The sequence below is a fragment of the Colletotrichum abscissum genome (genome assembly GCF_030869225.1).
Source record: "Colletotrichum abscissum strain IMI 504890 chromosome Unknown Scaffold_22.1, whole genome shotgun sequence".
Lineage (NCBI taxonomy): Eukaryota > Fungi > Ascomycota > Sordariomycetes > Glomerellales > Glomerellaceae > Colletotrichum > Colletotrichum abscissum.
This window is the reverse complement of record NW_026850121.1, coordinates 741,839-758,404: the sequence shown is the minus strand read 5'-3', so window position 1 is coordinate 758,404 and position 16,566 is coordinate 741,839. Positions and strand designations below refer to the sequence as shown.

Sequence of the window (16,566 nt, the reverse complement as noted above, 5' to 3'; positions counted from 1 at the left end):
CTCTGGCAAGTTCTGTTTATTGGCTTTTGTTGACTGGCGTTCGTGTACAGAAGAAGTTCATGATGTTGCAGAACCTTGCAATCAGATGGAAGAGGCGATTCTCCGACGAGCCAAGAGGTTGCGTTGGCACATTCTTGAGATGATGTTGATGCTAAGTACGCTGGCTATCTTCCCCGCGCCTGCCAATAGTTCAGAGATGTACCTAGTTACCTGGGGCAAAGAAGATACTTTGACACGGACTGAAGATCTCTTTCTTGGCAAGCACTTTCCTCACTATTGCCTTCCAATTAGATCCAAAATGTGAGTTACACTGGTACCTGGATCGTGACTTGTCGTGCTTGCAGCGGAAGGAAGCTCAATCATCCCCAACAGCTTCCCCATCCTCCACTGGTTCATGTCTGTAAGTAACTTCCCTCCTCACTGAGGTGGGGTGTTCCGTTGGAGCTTGCTGGCCGATTAGATAAGAGCTCATGGCCCCTGCATGCCCGGTGGATCTGCTGCACCTGCTTTCAACGACTCTGATTTGCTCAAACGGTGCTATCTCGTACCTTGTACCTCTAATAAGCGAGTGACGTCTCATTCCGACCCCACGCCCCGCTAGTCCGTTGTCACTGCTGCAGCATCACATGAACCCCTCTGACGGACCCGTGAACAACGACAGGAGAACAACTTGCGCCGTCTCTACTGCTGACTCTCGGAACACTCTCCTTCACTCATACACATCTCCTTTGCGCAAGACATTACCAAAACCACCAGTAACCACATCTCATGCCACCATATACATTCTAGAACTCGACGCAGTTCCTGCAACAACACCGCCCTGAACACTCGGCGGACCCCGCGCTGAGCCACGATCCGATTGCTCATCATGTCGCTCTTCACTGCGCAACTGCACCCAGGACGAGCTCTGGGGTTTCTTGGTTTGCATTAACTCTGCCTGATGCAGTACACACTCGGACGCTAACTCTATTGCTCGTCGCTTAGTTCTTGGAGCGTCCTTGCATGATGTCTTGACGCGACTGAAGGCCGAACCGCAACGCTTTCCACAACTCGACCTTGCCTACTCCCGCGAGCAACCCGTCCAACAGCCCGTAACACTCAGCCTCCCTGCCAACGGCATAAGGCTACGATTCGACGGTCCGGAACAGCGTCTGCGCCTGATAGAGATTGTCGACTTCACGAAGAATCATGTCACGTTTAAGGACCGTGATCTCGTCAAACCCGCCAACGCGCAGGGACCGCCATCGTCTCCAGTTCCCGGAGAATCTACCTCCGGCCCAACCTTCCGACAAATCTACCATCGCTTGCTCGGACCAACCTATGGTGGAGAGTACATACCCCCTACACCCGATTCTTCCGATAACCTGGGTAACTACATACTGTCCTACCCTGGCGTTGCCTTTACCTTCCGACTGGCCGAGTCTGCGTACTCCCCCAATAAGGATGTGGTGTCCCTCCTCTCTGCTGCGACAAGCCAGGTGCCCACTTCCATGGCTGTCTTCAGCGGAGACTCGTGGGCCCAAGCCCGAGAGAGCCTTTGGACAGAGGTTCTCCCGAGTGTCAAAACGGTTCCCGTTCTTCCAAGGGGGAAGGATGTCGTTCCCGATGAGATCTCGCTGGTCAAGATCCATGGTGGTGGGAAGCTCCAGTTGTTCCGCAAGTGGACCAACTCGTCCCTTTGGATCATCCTGGGAGAGACGAGCCCACAGGAGTTGATCGCTGAGCTCGGTCCCCCGAACGCTACTTATCGGAAGAACGACCAGAGGATGACAATACACAAGCTTCGGACGGCGAGCCACAGCAGAGCTCGGTCAAACGGCGCTGACTTGAATCGGCCAGACGATCTCACGGACACTGACCAATCATCTGCCAACACTGGCTCAGACGATTCCAACGATGAAGCCATCGAAGAAGACATCGCCGGAAACGTTTCTGGCGAATGTTTCTACAATTACTTCTACTTAGGATTTGATGTGTTGGTGTCTACCCCCTCGCCCCCATCAAGACCACCGCCTTCGCAACACGAGTCTCAAGTGCCGCCAGGAAAACCCATCAAGGCGGAGTCTCCTGATCGACTGGTTGCTACGAAACTAGTCCTTCATGGTAACGTACCTGGATCATATGAGTTCAACAGACACCGTCGCTGCCGTTGGGAAGTTAGCTATCTTGACGATGGCTCTCCCGGTGCGGCGGCAAACTCAGAGACCAAGTTCACCGAGATTAAAGAGAGACTAAACGAACGGTGGAACAGCGCGTACCCTGAAGGCGACTTCAGAGCCCCCCAAAGAGGCATGGTGCTCAATAGGGGCTGGGGTGATAGCCCCGGCAGCAGCTGCGAATTTCTTGGAGGTTGGGAGGACAGTGGCGCCAAGAGATTTGATGGCAGCGACGATTCAACCACTACTCTTTTTGGATTCCCCGGCCTCGTGTTTGAAGTACTCAAGAACGATCATGTTAATACGGTGACTGTGTTTTAGGTTTGAGTTGGGCATAAACCTGGGGTCAGGTGGTCTGGCGATTGAGCGGGCAGGAATTGCAACGGCCACGGAGCTCCCAAATTGGCCGGGAAGACGAGGCTACAGAATGGCCACGATATCCCTACGAACAAGTTGGGGTTATGCTCAAATCCAGATGCATATTCAGACACCACCACTTCGCATCCCTTTTTTAGCCTCGTTCTTAGGCTTGTCCACCAACTCAACATGGAACAGCTATGACGTGGCTGATATCAGATTATCACTTTGCGAGGCTTCTCTCCCATCCACTTGCAATACCCCATCTGATTTTGCATTCATGCAAGACAGACTTGGGACTTTTCAGCTTTGTCCTCGCTTTACTTGACGGTCTGACTCGGGCCATGTTTCGGGAGCCAAGGGCTTCCATTGCATTGCGACCAGCACCTACCATGTTGTAAAGCTCCAGCAGCTCCGAGCTGGCCGCCCGTGTCGAACACCTCCGAAGCTGCATCGAAAACAATAAATAATACAGCTAGAAGCCTCCTATGGTCTGCGGTAGCATAGAACAGTTAGTTATTCATTGAATACCCAGAGATACCCCCCAAAGATACCCATATACCCCCCTCGTTCGCAACATGGCAAAGAAGACCGCACCGGCAGGAGCCCAGAACACCAAGCAGAATGCTTTGGCTCTCAAGCGCTACCTTCCGCGCAAGCTTAGAGAAGCTGCCGAGGACGAAGCCGCAGTGGAGAAGGGAGTTGGACACGACCTGATCATCTACAGTTTTGATCGCCCTACCGGCCAGTATGGATACACGCCCTTTTCGATTCAACTGCGTCTTCGCCTGCGCCATGCCGGTATTCAGCACGTAGACCGCGCTGCCAACATCTTCCAGGCACCCAAGTACCGGGTGCCCTATGTCAAGCTTGCCGACTCGGACGAGCTTGTGGGCGAGTCCCAGTTTATCATCAAGCGTCTTGTGCAGACCGGCAAGCTCCAGGATCTTAACAAGGAGCTCTCTCCCTCCGACCAGGCCAAGGATGCCTGCATCCGAGCTATGCTGGAGGATCGCGCTTACTTCCTCATTGTAAGGAGAACCCGCAACATGATAGTGATAGGAAACAGGAGCATACGCTAACGCTCAACGTAGTTGTACGAGAGATGGCGCGGCCAGTACGAGATGATGTGGCACGACGGCCCCTTCTCCCACTTTGTTTGGGGCGCCAAGCAGATCTCTACCCAGGCGGCTCGCGGCTACGTCAACTCGCAGCTGTGGTTCCAGGGTGTCGGCCGCTATTCTGACGAAGAGGTTAAGGCCTTTGCCACCGACGTTATCATGTCCCTGAACGGCTTTTGCGAGACCTCGCTGTCGAAGCTGAGCCTCGATTCGCGGGAGTCCCGAGAGCCCTTCTGGATCCTGGGCGGACAGCGTCCATCCGAGGCTGACTTCATCGTCTACGGCAACCTCGCCACCGTCCTCGGCACCACTGTGTAAGTAACGGCATGGTCATGAGAAGGATGGAGTTCAAAGAGAAAGAGCTAACATATCGCGATACAGTAACCCCGTCCACGCTGCTCTCATCCGTGAGAAGCCCGCCTTGGTAGAGTACATGGGCCGCATCCACGAGCGTTTCTTCTCCGAGTACAAGTCACCTGTTCACGCTTAAGTTGGTTAGGGTGAGATACCCCGATACCCCCAGGTCACCCCAAATGCGAGAGACTGTCTGCGCCCATCTTTTGTTGTTGGTGATTTTGTTCCCCCTTTCGGGCCCGCCAGGTATACGGGATGGGCTCCGCGTTGGATTCTTTGTATGAATTTGGACACTGAAGAGGGAGCGGGACGGAAGCTTGGAAGAATGGAAAGGAAGGGCGTGTTCTGTTGACAGGCCCTCGTTAGGAGCGCAAAATACCTAACTCGATTTTCTCTGATGTTTCGTAAAGCTATAATAATCTGTTCCCTCTACGCTGCATTGGTATATCATTCTGTGTTATTGATGTTGACGATGTAGAGTATGAAAATGAGAATGATACCATGTCCCTGAAAAGCACGGACGTGGGAGGTTTTGCGAGCCATCAACACCAGAAGGGGATAGGTGATGCGTAAGTATTCAAGCAAACGTATTCGTCAAGCTCCTTCCCGTCAAGGCAGCCGCCAAGGCACAACTTTCATCCCAACCATCCTCATTCACACACACCGCCCACCGCCACTGCCTCAGTAGGTCATAGGAAACAATTTCGTTCATTATTATCACCAAGGCCTGTGTCGTAGCGGAGAATGTCGGCGCATTTGCGTTCGAATAGCCCCGCACACATAGGTCCCGGGTTCGAGTCCCGTGTTTGTGTCTCGTAAAAATCCTTGCATCGTTACACCTGAGGCTGGTAAGAGTCTCCTCGGATATTTCGTAGGCTTTCCCTGTTATAGGGGGCCGAGCTTTTTGTATTTTTGCTACTTTGCTTTTAGGTATTTTGTTCTTCCGGTTTGGTTATAGAAATCAGGCTTGTTCCTGCGGACTGACGTATTTTATACACACGATTCTTGGCCTATGGATAGGCGGATTATTAGTTAAGGAGAGTGAGCGATATCTAAACTCGGGGATATTTGACTAGGTTGAATTGTATCATGTGCTTCCTGTTTCCAGGTTCATTGGCGTAGACGATTGTCTTGGATGGCTTGGACTTTTAATCTGGGAAAACTCACACGATACAATACACACGATACAATACCAGATCGCTGCCCAGACTCTTGGCAAGGGCAATCTGGACGGCTTCGGGGCCATATTTAAGCTTATGTTTGTGTACCACAGTCGGTAACTGGAGAAGCAGCTTCAGCAACCTCAAGGCTACGAAGTACTTTGTATGGTGATTTCAATCAAGTGCATCCGTCTAGAGTCTTCGTCTACAACGCAATAGGGAAACGGAGGCCATGTGGTTGAAAGATGTCGAACATATGCTTGAAGCAGGGAGACCCTTTCAGATGCAATGGGCGGTCTGATCGGGGAAACCTTAGCGCGGACCGGGGGACCGGGGGATCCATTTACCTGCCGGCTTAGCGCGCTCAACAACCACTCAATATCAAAGCCGTACTGTTTTTCCGTGCAGTACCTATTCTTGCCTTTGGCTGGGAATTGGAGGCTTGATGTCCCTGTCGACGTTGGGAAAATCAAACATGCGAGACAAAGGATTTCTTTGTTTGTCGTGCCGTTGGTCGGCTGGCACCTCTCCGCCTGGTCTGAACCATCCCAGTGTCTCCCTCCTTGCGATTGGACTGAATTTGCTGCTCGTCCGGGTCTGGAGGATGTTCCGCTCCGGCGATTGCCGAATCGGGTGGGGCCATTCTTCTGCATGTGTGGGGTCAGTGGGTGGAGCAAATCTTAGCGTGGTCGGCTGCAACGCCACGGCAGAGCTATGGGAGAGGTACGGAGTACGTAGTAGTAAGGTACTTGCTTCTGCCAGGCTTTTTGGCTGCGTAATGGGTGAAAGGGTACTTTGTATTCGTAGGCGTTGAGTTGGAAAGAGCACTACAGCTGGCTAGGAACCCTGGGCTGTGTTTGTCCGTGTGCTCGCCGCTTTGCTTCACTCCTGCCGCTGTCGCTGCCGCTGCTACTGGCGCTCCTACAACCTGCTGCTGCTACGGATACTGTACGGTCGAAAGTTGGACTGCCACGATCCTGGGCACCGAGAGATCGACGCCAACTTATGCTCAGCTGGCACATGTCAATGCCCTGTTTCGGCTCGGACGAATCAGCGCCAACGTCTCCAAAATCTTCGTCACCTTTCGTCCCTTCACATGGGGTGTTCCGTTACTTGGCTCTTTTTTTGACTCGTCTTGAACCCGGCCATCCACCCCCTTGCATCCAACCAAGAGTACCATGGGAGTCGCGAACCCCTAAAAGTTCCCCCCTCATCGTTTTTTACCCAACCGACACTTTCCATCGCCCGCCCACTATCCCAAGACCGGACAGACGAGAGCAAGCTAAGCTTGACGACGACGACGACGACGGCAACTACGAAGACGACGACCGAACGGCGTCGAAACCGACCAACGGGCTGGTAACAACGTATAACACAGCTTGGCCGGCCATGCGAGCATCTCCGCCGCCATGACGGAGAAAGATGCCGCCCAGCAGCGTGCCATTCTCACGAGGAAGCTGAGCCCACACTCCATGCCTGGCGATAGGGGCAGCAGCAGGGGTAGCTACGAGACGGGCGAGTCGAGTGCCACAGGTAGCCTCCTCAACGACACGACACTTTTGCCATCGCCCGACGAGTCTAGCGGTGCGCGCCGCCCACTTGCATCGAGCCCGAAAGATGCTGAACATACAAATGGATACCATGGGGGAAGGGCCGATGCGAGGAAACAGCAGCAGCAGAGAGCCACTAGGCATCGCTCTAACGGAGCCTTTTTGCTGCAGGATGCCTTTCGTAACGATGGTGATTCCGAGGAAGAGGAGCAGGTACCCCGACTACGGCACGTAACGCGAAACATACCACCCAGCCGGAGAACGAAAGACTCGGAAAGGGCATCGGACAGGTCTGGATCCAGCGCTGGTCGCGATGCCGGCTACGGACTCGCTGGGCTCGAGAGCCCGCCAAGGCGAAATGGCGATTCGTCACCGCCGCAACCTACGAATAGACTGACGGTCAGGAAACGGGATGCGCCCAACGGCAGTAGACCGTTGTCGGGGACGAGTTTCGCGCCGCCTGCGAATGCCCCACTCGATATCGACTCGGCGCAGATCGTGAACATGGCTCTTAACTTGAGCGAATCTCGACGGCAGGTGTCGCGAAGGATCGCGCCGCCTCAGGCTGTGCCGACGCTAGCACAGCTTCCAGACGGAACGACAGGCGCCAACCTCAAAAACCACTTGCAACAGCAGAGGAGAATGTCGAGAACGAGGTCCCCGGGGCCTGAAAAGGCACTTACTCCGCGATTACCCTCGACGGGAATGCTTAGCAGCCCGCTGCAGGCGACGTTCGACATGAGCCGGGAAGGCACCTTTCGAAACCACTTTACCGCGTCAACCCTGGCACGAGTACAAAAGGCAAAGGAGCACCTGGAGCTGATGGCCCAATACAGGCGCCTGCTGGAGCTGGTCCCACCCATACAGTCGCACAACCAGAGCCGCCCAACGACTGCCAGTCCGCCTACGTCCTCTGGAGGAGTTGCGAGGATTCCCACCTATGGTAGTGCCGATGGCAGCGTGCGGCTGGGGCGTCCCTACAACCCGTTACAATACATCCGCAACAGGAAGGTGCGAGCTCGGGAGCGCAAGGCGATCGATGGCGAGGCCCAGGGTTTTGGAGACTTCATCAAAGTCGCCGACTGGGTTGATGAGGTGGCTAAATGGGCTGCGACGGGCCAGACCAGTACGGATGGCTGTACGCTGCCGCCTTTCACGGATGCAGACGTGGTAGAGCAGCAAAACGCTCTTCAGGCCACCACCAGCGCTAACAAGCCGAGAAGACCAAGGCTGGATTGGAGCATCGACGCAGCGGACCTACTTGCCGATGTGTACTGGCTGGAGCAAGATCACCACAAACAGCTGATTGAAGATCGTCACTGGCGCCGAATCTTCCCCCAGAACGTCGAATTACATAGACCTTTGTCTAGGCAGAACGAAGAGTATGGCAGCGAGTCAGGACAGACACCAGGGCGTAAAGAATACGAAGGAATAGGGGCCATGATCGATCCGAAATCCAGCAACCCGGGGCTTGCCAAGTCGGACACGGAACATTCTACAGCGAGCGCTCGAGAACGTGCCCGCCAGAAGCTGCACGATCTTACCGGACATCATCACCATCACCACCACCGGCACAGCAACTCAGTGCATAGTCACTACGACTGGAAGAACGGCAAAACTTCGGTTTCCGATCTGTCTGAGAGCGAGAACGAAGGCAAGCTCAGGAAGGAGAGGAGGAATCGAGCAGGCACGCTCACCAGCAGTCACCAAGACATCTTGGAGAAGCAGATGCTTGAAATGATTGCCATGGAGGCGCGTGAAAATGGCCCCAAGAAGCCGGACGGATCGGGTTACGTCACGCCGGAGCGAAATGCTGGGGTCACGTCACATCCACAGTCAAGACAACACAGTCGAAAGGCGTCTATCGTGGAGGCGAGCGAGTCTGATGAGAGGAAGAGTAAGGAAAAGCCTCGCTTCACTCCGTTGCACCTTCAACGCGGCATGGGAAGGTCAAGTCTGGAGATTCCGGTCCCTGCAAGGAGAAGCTCGTTTGAAGTCGACTCATCTCTCCCCAACTCTCCAGACGGCGCCATTCGTGGAGATCCCTTCATCCCCGCGCTCGGCGGAGATCTCTCACCTGGGTCAAGCCGGGCGAACTCCCCTACTCGAAACCCGTTTTCCAAGGTCAAACAGATATTCCGCGAGCGAAGCAAGGAAAGAGGCTCGCGCATTTCGGAAGAGAGATCCAGCGCGGAGGATTTGGCCAGTGCGCCCAAGACGCCATTTGAAGTTTCGCCTGAATCCTCGGGTGATCGAAAGTCTATGGATAGAAGGGGCTCTTCTAGAAGCCCGTCTCGCAAGGTTGTCCAACGCCCAACAGGCGAAAGCCACAAGTCTCATCGCAGCACTGCTAGCACCAAGCTGCGCAGTGACGATCCGGGAATGCGAGGGTTATTCAAAGGGGCTCGTATCGACAATGTTATACGTGGTGGCGTGTCGAAGCTTGGTGATTTGATCTGGCGTAAGGAGTCGGAGACTGGCGATGGCCCGTCCGAAGCCGAGGGCACCACAACGGATGAATCAGACACCGAGCAGAGAGGCAGGAAAAGAGGAGAAACGCCGCTCTCAAGGACGGCTTCGATTAGGAGTCAGGGTATGCGCCAGCAGAACGGCAAGAACTACCTCGACATCATGCCTGCCTTTGAGTCTTCTCACGAGAAGCTGAGGCACATTGAGAGCGAGCCGGCGAAACTTCCCGACACGTCGCCGCCGTCAGCAAGTCATAAGTCGCCTCGGTTTGACAGGCTGAAGCCGCCGCGCATCGATATCCTAAGCGCAAGTCCAACCTCGTCACCCGGGTCGACAAAGCGTTTATCAGATGTGTCGGAGGGCGAGCCGCTGTCTGGCAGTCACAGTGCTGGTTTGAAGGAGGCGGACAAGCGGCTGAACAACATCATCGCCGTTCCGCCCTCATTCCCACCCGATGGCCGTCCCGGATCTTCCTCAAACCGCAGTCGACACTGGTCCATCCCTGACCACAGCCCTGCGCCTGACCGAGCGCCTATGTCGAAGCGTGAAGTCGCCCGGTTACGTGCCCTAGTCTTGAGCTCCGGTATTAAGGCCATGGAAATTACTCGCCGCGCCAACGAGCCTCATCTCGCGTTTGCAGCCCGACAAGCACCGTCTCAGAATGACCTTCAGGTCGCAAACGTGTTCTGGCCCACGATCGCGGAGCTCAGCCCTGATCCTGCAAGCATACGCAACAAGGCCGTACCGCAGACGGAGCTGTACCAGTTCGCCGCCAAGACCCTCGGCAAATCCATCCAGTGCGCCGGCCAGGACTGGCAAAAGACGGCGGACCACTTTGTCGCCGACGCCGTTCCGGCCCTGCACCGCCGCGTGGAGGATGTTCGCCGGCGGGTGGCGACGGATCTCTCCGCCATGACACGCGCGGCGGCCGACGAGGCGGATGAGACGAGCCGCGATCTCACGCTGGGCCAGCGACTCAAGATTAAGCATACGCTCGATGTGATCGAGGCCATGCTGCGGCGGCGCAGACGTAGGTTCCGCTGGGTCCGTCGCGCCATGTGGCTTGCTGTCGAGTGGGTGCTTGTCGGATTCATGTGGTATGTCTGGTTTGTCGTCATGATCCTCAGGGTATTTTGGGGTGTTGGGCAAGGGGCTGTGGGCGCTGTCAGGTGGTTATTGTGGTTGTGAGCGAGGACCATGTATATGGCTCTCCTCGCGGCTCCTTCTCAAGGCAACTCCCCGGCCCTTATTTGTGGCACAAAGTTAAAAGTTGCGGATTATTTTCTTTCTTCTGTGTGTTTTCTTTTTGGTAACCCGCTCATCATCATAAGCACTGTCATTACTATGCATAGCCGACGGAGCGAAGTTTTCTTGGAGTCACATTTGGCTGTTGTCTTAGCGCAGAGATGGCGTGTTTTCAAATCTAGTGATGGGGAGGAAGAGGGGAAAAGATAGAGAAGAGAGGAGGAGAGGAGAGAAGTAATGATACCCGGAAGAGGGGAGGGAATGGTGAAGAGAGGGGGAAGAGAGAGAGAGAGAGAGAGCATGGGGAAGACGGGGTTTTTTCAGTTCGACTTTTGTCCGCTTGAGTGCGATTTTTTTAGCGACTCTTTTTCTTCCCTTTTCCCTCCCCTTTACATCGCGGGATGGGTGACGTTCGAGGACTGGGCTTCTTCTCCCTCCGCCTACATGGAAGGGGGATAGGGTATGTGATATTATTATTTCCGTGAGGGAAACTCTATATATACATAATGATACATACATACTACGAAGATCGTGCGATGATGCAGTTGGAAGCAAGAGATTTGGTATGTGATAATACAGACAACGCAGAGTACTTAGTTAGGCACGGCATTTGTCTCAGTCCCAAAGTGTCTCGGTGAGTGACCCGGAGTCGGTGAGCGGTGAGAAATGGGAACAAAACACCGGTGAGGTCGGGGAGGAGACAACGGTGTGGGCAGATGAGCTAGTGGGGCGGTTGCCCGGGTGACGGCAGACTCCGCAGACCAACCACAGAGCTTGCCCCCACTTAGCGCGCATCTTCTATTTACTAACCCTGGCAATTGTCAACACGATATCCCGACGACTGCCACCACTTTTTGACGGCTCCGACTTTCACACCATTCAACACGAAACGGCACCTACTTTTTCCTCGGCGAGCTGTTGATTGTGATTTTGGATTGTATACTCATTCAACCACTTATCCTGCTACATCCACCATCGACCACTCGAAAAAAAGAAATACTAGCACCCAAATCATGAGCTCCAGACGGGAGCTGACGAGGACGGCCTCGTCGAACCTGCGCACCGGCGCCGCGGCTCGCTCGAGCGTGCGACCGGGAACGCGGACCTCGAACTTGCGATACCAGCATGGCCCTTCCCAGACCCAACGTCCCGCCTCGCCCGCCGAATCCGTCGCCTCGGTCGCCACCAACGCGACGAAGCGTAAGGAGCGCGAGTACGACTTTGATACGCCGGGCCAGGAGACCAACATCAACGTCGTCGTCCGATGTAGAGGCCGCAACGATCGCGAGGTCAAGGAGAACAGCGCCGTCGTCGTTCAGGCTGATGGCGCAAAGGGCAAGAATGTCGAGCTGAAGCTCGGCCCGAATGCGCTGAGCAACAAGACGTATAACTTTGATCGCGTCTTTTCTGCGGCGGCTGACCAGACTATGGTCTTTGATGATACCGTCAAGCCCATCTTGGATGAGGTGCGTCCAGGATGTTACCTGGCTAATGAGACTTGGCTAACATTGTGTAGATGCTCGCTGGCTTCAACTGCACAATCTTCGCCTACGGCCAGACTGGTACAGGCAAGACATACACCATGTCAGGTGACATGACAGAAACTCTCGGCCTTCTATCTGATAATGCCGGCATCATCCCCCGAGCTCTCCACGCGCTATTCAACAAACTCGAAGTGGACGACACCGAAAGCTGCGTCAAGTGCTCCTTCATCGAACTCTACAACGAAGAATTACGCGATTTGATCGCTGTCGAGGACGGCCCGAAGCTGAAGATTTTTGACGACACATCAAGAAGACACGCGACGACAGTGGTGCAGGGTATGGAGGAGAGACACATTAGAAACGCCGGTGAAGGTATCAAGGTTCTTCAGGATGGAAGCTTGAAGCGCCAGGTCGCGGCGACAAAGTGCAACGATCTCAGTTCCCGAAGTCATACGGTCTTCACTGTTACCGCCTACGTCCGCAAGAAGGGCGAGGATGGAAGTGACGACTACGTTAGCGCCGGCAAGCTCAACCTCGTCGATTTGGCCGGTAGTGAGAACATTCAACGATCCGGGGCGGAGAACAAGCGGGCTGCTGAGGCGGGCTTGATCAACAAGAGTCTTTTGACCCTTGGTCGAGTCATCAACGCGTTGGTTGACAAGGGCCAGCATATTCCTTACAGAGAGTCGAAGCTCACCAGACTTTTGCAAGACTCCTTGGGTGGACAGACGAAGACTTGTATCATTGCCACCATTTCGCCAGCGAAGAGCAACCTCGAGGAGACGATCTCAACACTAGACTATGCATTCCGAGCCAAGAACATTCGCAACAAGCCGCAGATGAACGCGATGATCAACAAGAGAATGCTTCTCAGGGACTTTGCGACGGAGATTGAGAGGCTCAAGAGCGAGCTGATTACGACCAGACAGCGCAACGGTGTTTACCTTTCCAACGAGAGCTACGAGGAGATGACGGCCCAGAGCGAATCGCGACGCATCGTTATGGAGGAGCAGGCAGCCAAGATGGAGACTCTCGAGGGTAACCTGAAGAACAAGGTGCAGGAGCTCTTCGCTCTGACATCTAGCTTCATGGGGTTGCGGAAGGACCACGAAGGCACCAAGGCTGAGCTCGATGAGACCCAGGAAGTTCTCGAACAGACTGAGGTCGTGCTTCACGCCACAAGAAGGAGCCTCGCCGAGGAGACTCACCTTCGCAAGGCTCACCAGGAAACCGAGGAGAAGCTGGCCGAAGTCGGCGGAGAACTCATCGCAACCCTGCAGAAGACGGTCCACGATGTGGATGGTCTCAGAGCGAAGAACAAGAGAAAGTCGGAGCTTCAATCCATCAACCGAAGCGCTTGGGGCACAGCACAAGCCGAAGTGTCTGAGGTGACGAACTTGGTGGAGCAGCGTGTACAGAGTTTCCAGGAGAAGCAGCGGGAAAATATCTCGGGTATCTCTGAGCGCATGAACGCTTTTGTCAGTGAAGAGTTGGGAAAGCTATCTTCTACCCAGCAGTTTCTCGACGAACAGCTCGACTCCTTTGCGGAATCGAGGAAGCAACTTTTGGAGCAGAACGAAAAGTCCAAGGACGAGATGGATGACGTTCTCGAGGAGATCAAAGTCGTGCGCGACACCGTCAAGCAGCAGGTTGGAGAGAGTCTCCATGCCATTGCTGGTGCTGCGGAGCGCATTGCTGCAGATGTCCTCAGCGAGCTCGACACTTTCCACGGCCAGGTAAGACAGTACGGATACCTTTGGTCGGTCTTGAAAGCTAACATGTCTGCAGTTGCACTCTTCGTATAGCTCTTTGGGCAAGGAGTTCAAGAGCATGTTTGAGGAACTCGTGAAGCACATCACGGAACAGCGAAGTGAATCCGACAAACTCAGACAACAACTCGAGAGCGCAACCAATAATGTTATCGAGGAGAACGAGACCACCTCGGCCCAGATGCAGCGAGTATTAGATGAGGAGAGGAAGCAAGCGGCACTGGACCGACAGAATTTGTTGACTCAGATTGCATCTCTGATTAATGCTCAGGCGACAACTCAAGAGACGCGCCTTGCCGAGAAGACTGCGCAGCTGCAGAAGAAGGTCTTGGCCACGAATGTGACGCTGCAAGACACCGTGACTCAGTATTCTGAGGATATGGGCGCGTGGGATACCAAGGAGAGCCACTTCCTTGTTGACGTGGCCAAGTCTCGTGACGCGATGAAGAAGAAGTTGAAGGATGACTGGACCGTAAGTGAAAAGACCCCATGAATTGCTGGATACGATGCTTACCAATGACAAGGTCGCCGAGGAACACAGCACGGCCATTCAAGCAACCACGAAGTCGGTTCACGCCGAGACTGTTCGTGTTGTGGACGAGCAACTGAAGGATCTTGACGTTCAAATGGAAGCGTTGGACGACTTCGTCACCCGCGCTCGTTCCGAAAACGCCTCGCATCACGAACGCCACAACGAGTCCATGCAAGGCTTGTCGTCTACTGTGGAGAAGTCTTTCGGCAACATTTCGAGCCACTTCAAGACTACCTTTGACCGTGTCCATGACCTCGGCGAGGAGATGGAGACCGAAACCGAGGAGATGTTGCAAGGCCTGGACCCGTTGACCCAGCAATTGTCGAAGCCATTGACTGCGCTCCGGGAGGATATCGAAACAACAACCATCCAGGAGTACCGCCCGACAGGAGAGACGCCGATGAAGGTCCAGTACCGGTACCCGACCGACCTGCCCCGGACCGAAGCGCACGAGGCCCTCCTCGCCGAGCTCAGCGATTCCGCGACGCCCACCAAGCCCGCGCCCGAGGCCATGGTCTTCTCGGACACGGAAAACGACATGTCCCGGTCACCGCCACCGGCGCGCACGTCGACTCGTATGTCGGCCCTTAGCATGATTTCGGAGATGCCCCCCTTTAACATGAGCCTTCGCGAAGTGAACCCCAACACGACCGGTAACCACGGCTTCGACCCGGCGACGAGCATCATGTCCATCAACGAGAACACGGCGCCGCTGCTGTTTAGCAAGCGGACCTCGACGCGGCCCGTGGTGAAGGGTCGCAAGCACGCTAGCTTGCTTCCCATCGAGGGGCGGGAGAATCTGCCCCCTTCGTCCTTTTCGTCGAGCTTGGGGCCCAGAAGGAAGAGCCCGCGGTTGAATTAGGTGATTGTTAGTGAAGTGGTTTTGGGCGCTGAGAAGGGATTATTGTTGATGGAATTGAACTGTACAAATGGCGATTACGGGGTTTTTGAGGTGTTACATTCGATTGGGTAGGATTATGGCGTGTAAAGGCAGGCTTATTGGTATTGTTGATACCCATGACACTTCTTTTGAGGACGTTGTTTAATTCTACGTTTTTTTGCTACCATTTTACTTTTACCGTTGACTATACTTTCAAGCTTGTGAAGTTTCTATTCGTATAGCCCAGAGAGGAATAGATGGGTAGACTGTCGGATATGATGAGCTTTGTGGGAGGGTAATGATGTGCTGTGTGCTGCGAGGTGGCGATCTCCCCGCTCGTCATCCGCGCCCTTGAGGATGAGGTGCTGAGTTGGGACTGCACTACACCACCTCTGTGTTTCCTGAGAACTGGTATAAAACGCTGGTATTTCGTCAAACCTCCCTCTCCTTGTTTCTTTCTCTTTTGTTTCCATCTTGAATGTTGACATCTTTTCCCTCACAATTATCTCATGCCTAGACTTGAATGGTATTGACAGACTTTGTGCCCGGTCCAAGACACCCTCCTCTCTCCATCCTACCCCAACATATATCCTCTCTCACAACTACTTACCCATCTACCCACTCACCTCCCTATCATCTGCCCAAAATGTCCACCTACCCAGACCTCACAAAATTCAAAGCCCTCTCCTTTGACTGCTACGGCACCCTAATCGACTGGGAATCCGGTCTCCGCGCCGGTCTCGAACCCATCATCTCCCGTCTTCCTCCTCCCTCCTCCGCCGACGACGCACCTCCCACAGAAGCATCCCTCACAAAACGCTTCGACGCCCTCTCCGCAGCCCTGCAATCCTCCTCCCCGACCCTCCGCTACGACCTCAACCTCTCCTCCTCCTTCCGCACCCTCGCAGCAGAACTCGGCGTCTCCGTGACGGACGAAGAAGCCACGGCCTTTGGCTCGCTCCCGGGGACCTGGGCCCCCTTCGAGGACACCATCCCCGGACTGGAGATCCTGAAGAGACGTTACAAGCTCATCATCCTCTCCAACATTGACGCCTCGAACATCTCTCGCACCCTGAAACGCTTCTCGCCCGTGGCGTTCGACGCCGTGTATACGGCGGAGCGAATCGGGAGCTACAAACCCGCCGACGGCAACTTCTCCTACCTGTTTGAGCGTGTGGAGGAGGAGTTTGGGGTGAAGTGGGATGACGAGGGGGGGGAGGGGCTGTTGCACGTTGCGCGCAGTTTGACTGCCGACCACGTCCCCGCCAAGAAGTTCGGGTTGAGGAGCGTTTGGATCTCGAGGGGCGGCGATGCCAAGGACGGGGAAGGGGTGGGAGGGGATTGGGAGGAGACGAAGGGGGATGTTGGGTTCGAGTGGCGGTTTGATACTATTGGGGAGTTTGCGAGGGAGGTGGAGAGGCAGTTTGGGGAGAAGAGGTGAGGTTGTTGATGGAGTTGCTTGTTTGGTCTTGTGGTGTTGGCATGTGGC

General features: G+C 54.7%; 5 protein-coding genes across 5 annotated transcripts; all 5 read left to right on the top strand.

Annotated features, from left to right (window-relative positions):
- Positions 1-868: 868 nt before the first annotated feature.
- CABS01_09413 (uncharacterized protein) lies at positions 869-2,477 on the top strand (the record flags this gene model as incomplete). The annotated part of the gene is made up of 2 exons (XM_060542770.1): positions 869-920; positions 985-2,477. 2 exons carry the CDS (start codon positions 869-871, stop codon positions 2,475-2,477), a joined length of 1,545 nt encoding a protein of 514 aa, XP_060400497.1.
- Positions 2,478-3,091: 614 nt separating this feature from the next.
- On the top strand, positions 3,092-4,124 carry CABS01_09412 (uncharacterized protein; the record flags this gene model as incomplete). The annotated part of the gene is made up of 3 exons (XM_060542769.1): positions 3,092-3,544; positions 3,608-3,948; positions 4,016-4,124. 3 exons carry the CDS (start codon positions 3,092-3,094, stop codon positions 4,122-4,124), a joined length of 903 nt encoding a protein of 300 aa, XP_060400496.1.
- A 2,433-nt stretch (positions 4,125-6,557) lies between these two features.
- CABS01_09411 (uncharacterized protein) lies at positions 6,558-10,355 on the top strand (the record flags this gene model as incomplete). The annotated part of the gene is made up of 1 exon (XM_060542768.1): positions 6,558-10,355. One exon carries the CDS (start codon positions 6,558-6,560, stop codon positions 10,353-10,355), a length of 3,798 nt encoding a protein of 1,265 aa, XP_060400495.1.
- Positions 10,356-11,425: 1,070 nt separating this feature from the next.
- Positions 11,426-15,059, top strand: CABS01_09410 (kinesin motor domain-containing protein; the record flags this gene model as incomplete). Its single annotated transcript, XM_060542767.1, has 4 exons — positions 11,426-11,878; positions 11,929-13,632; positions 13,685-14,137; positions 14,190-15,059. 4 exons carry the CDS (start codon positions 11,426-11,428, stop codon positions 15,057-15,059), a joined length of 3,480 nt encoding a protein of 1,159 aa, XP_060400494.1.
- A 664-nt stretch (positions 15,060-15,723) lies between these two features.
- On the top strand, positions 15,724-16,518 carry CABS01_09409 (haloacid dehalogenase, type II; the record flags this gene model as incomplete). The annotated part of the gene is made up of 1 exon (XM_060542766.1): positions 15,724-16,518. One exon carries the CDS (start codon positions 15,724-15,726, stop codon positions 16,516-16,518), a length of 795 nt encoding a protein of 264 aa, XP_060400493.1.
- Positions 16,519-16,566: the final 48 nt, after the last annotated feature.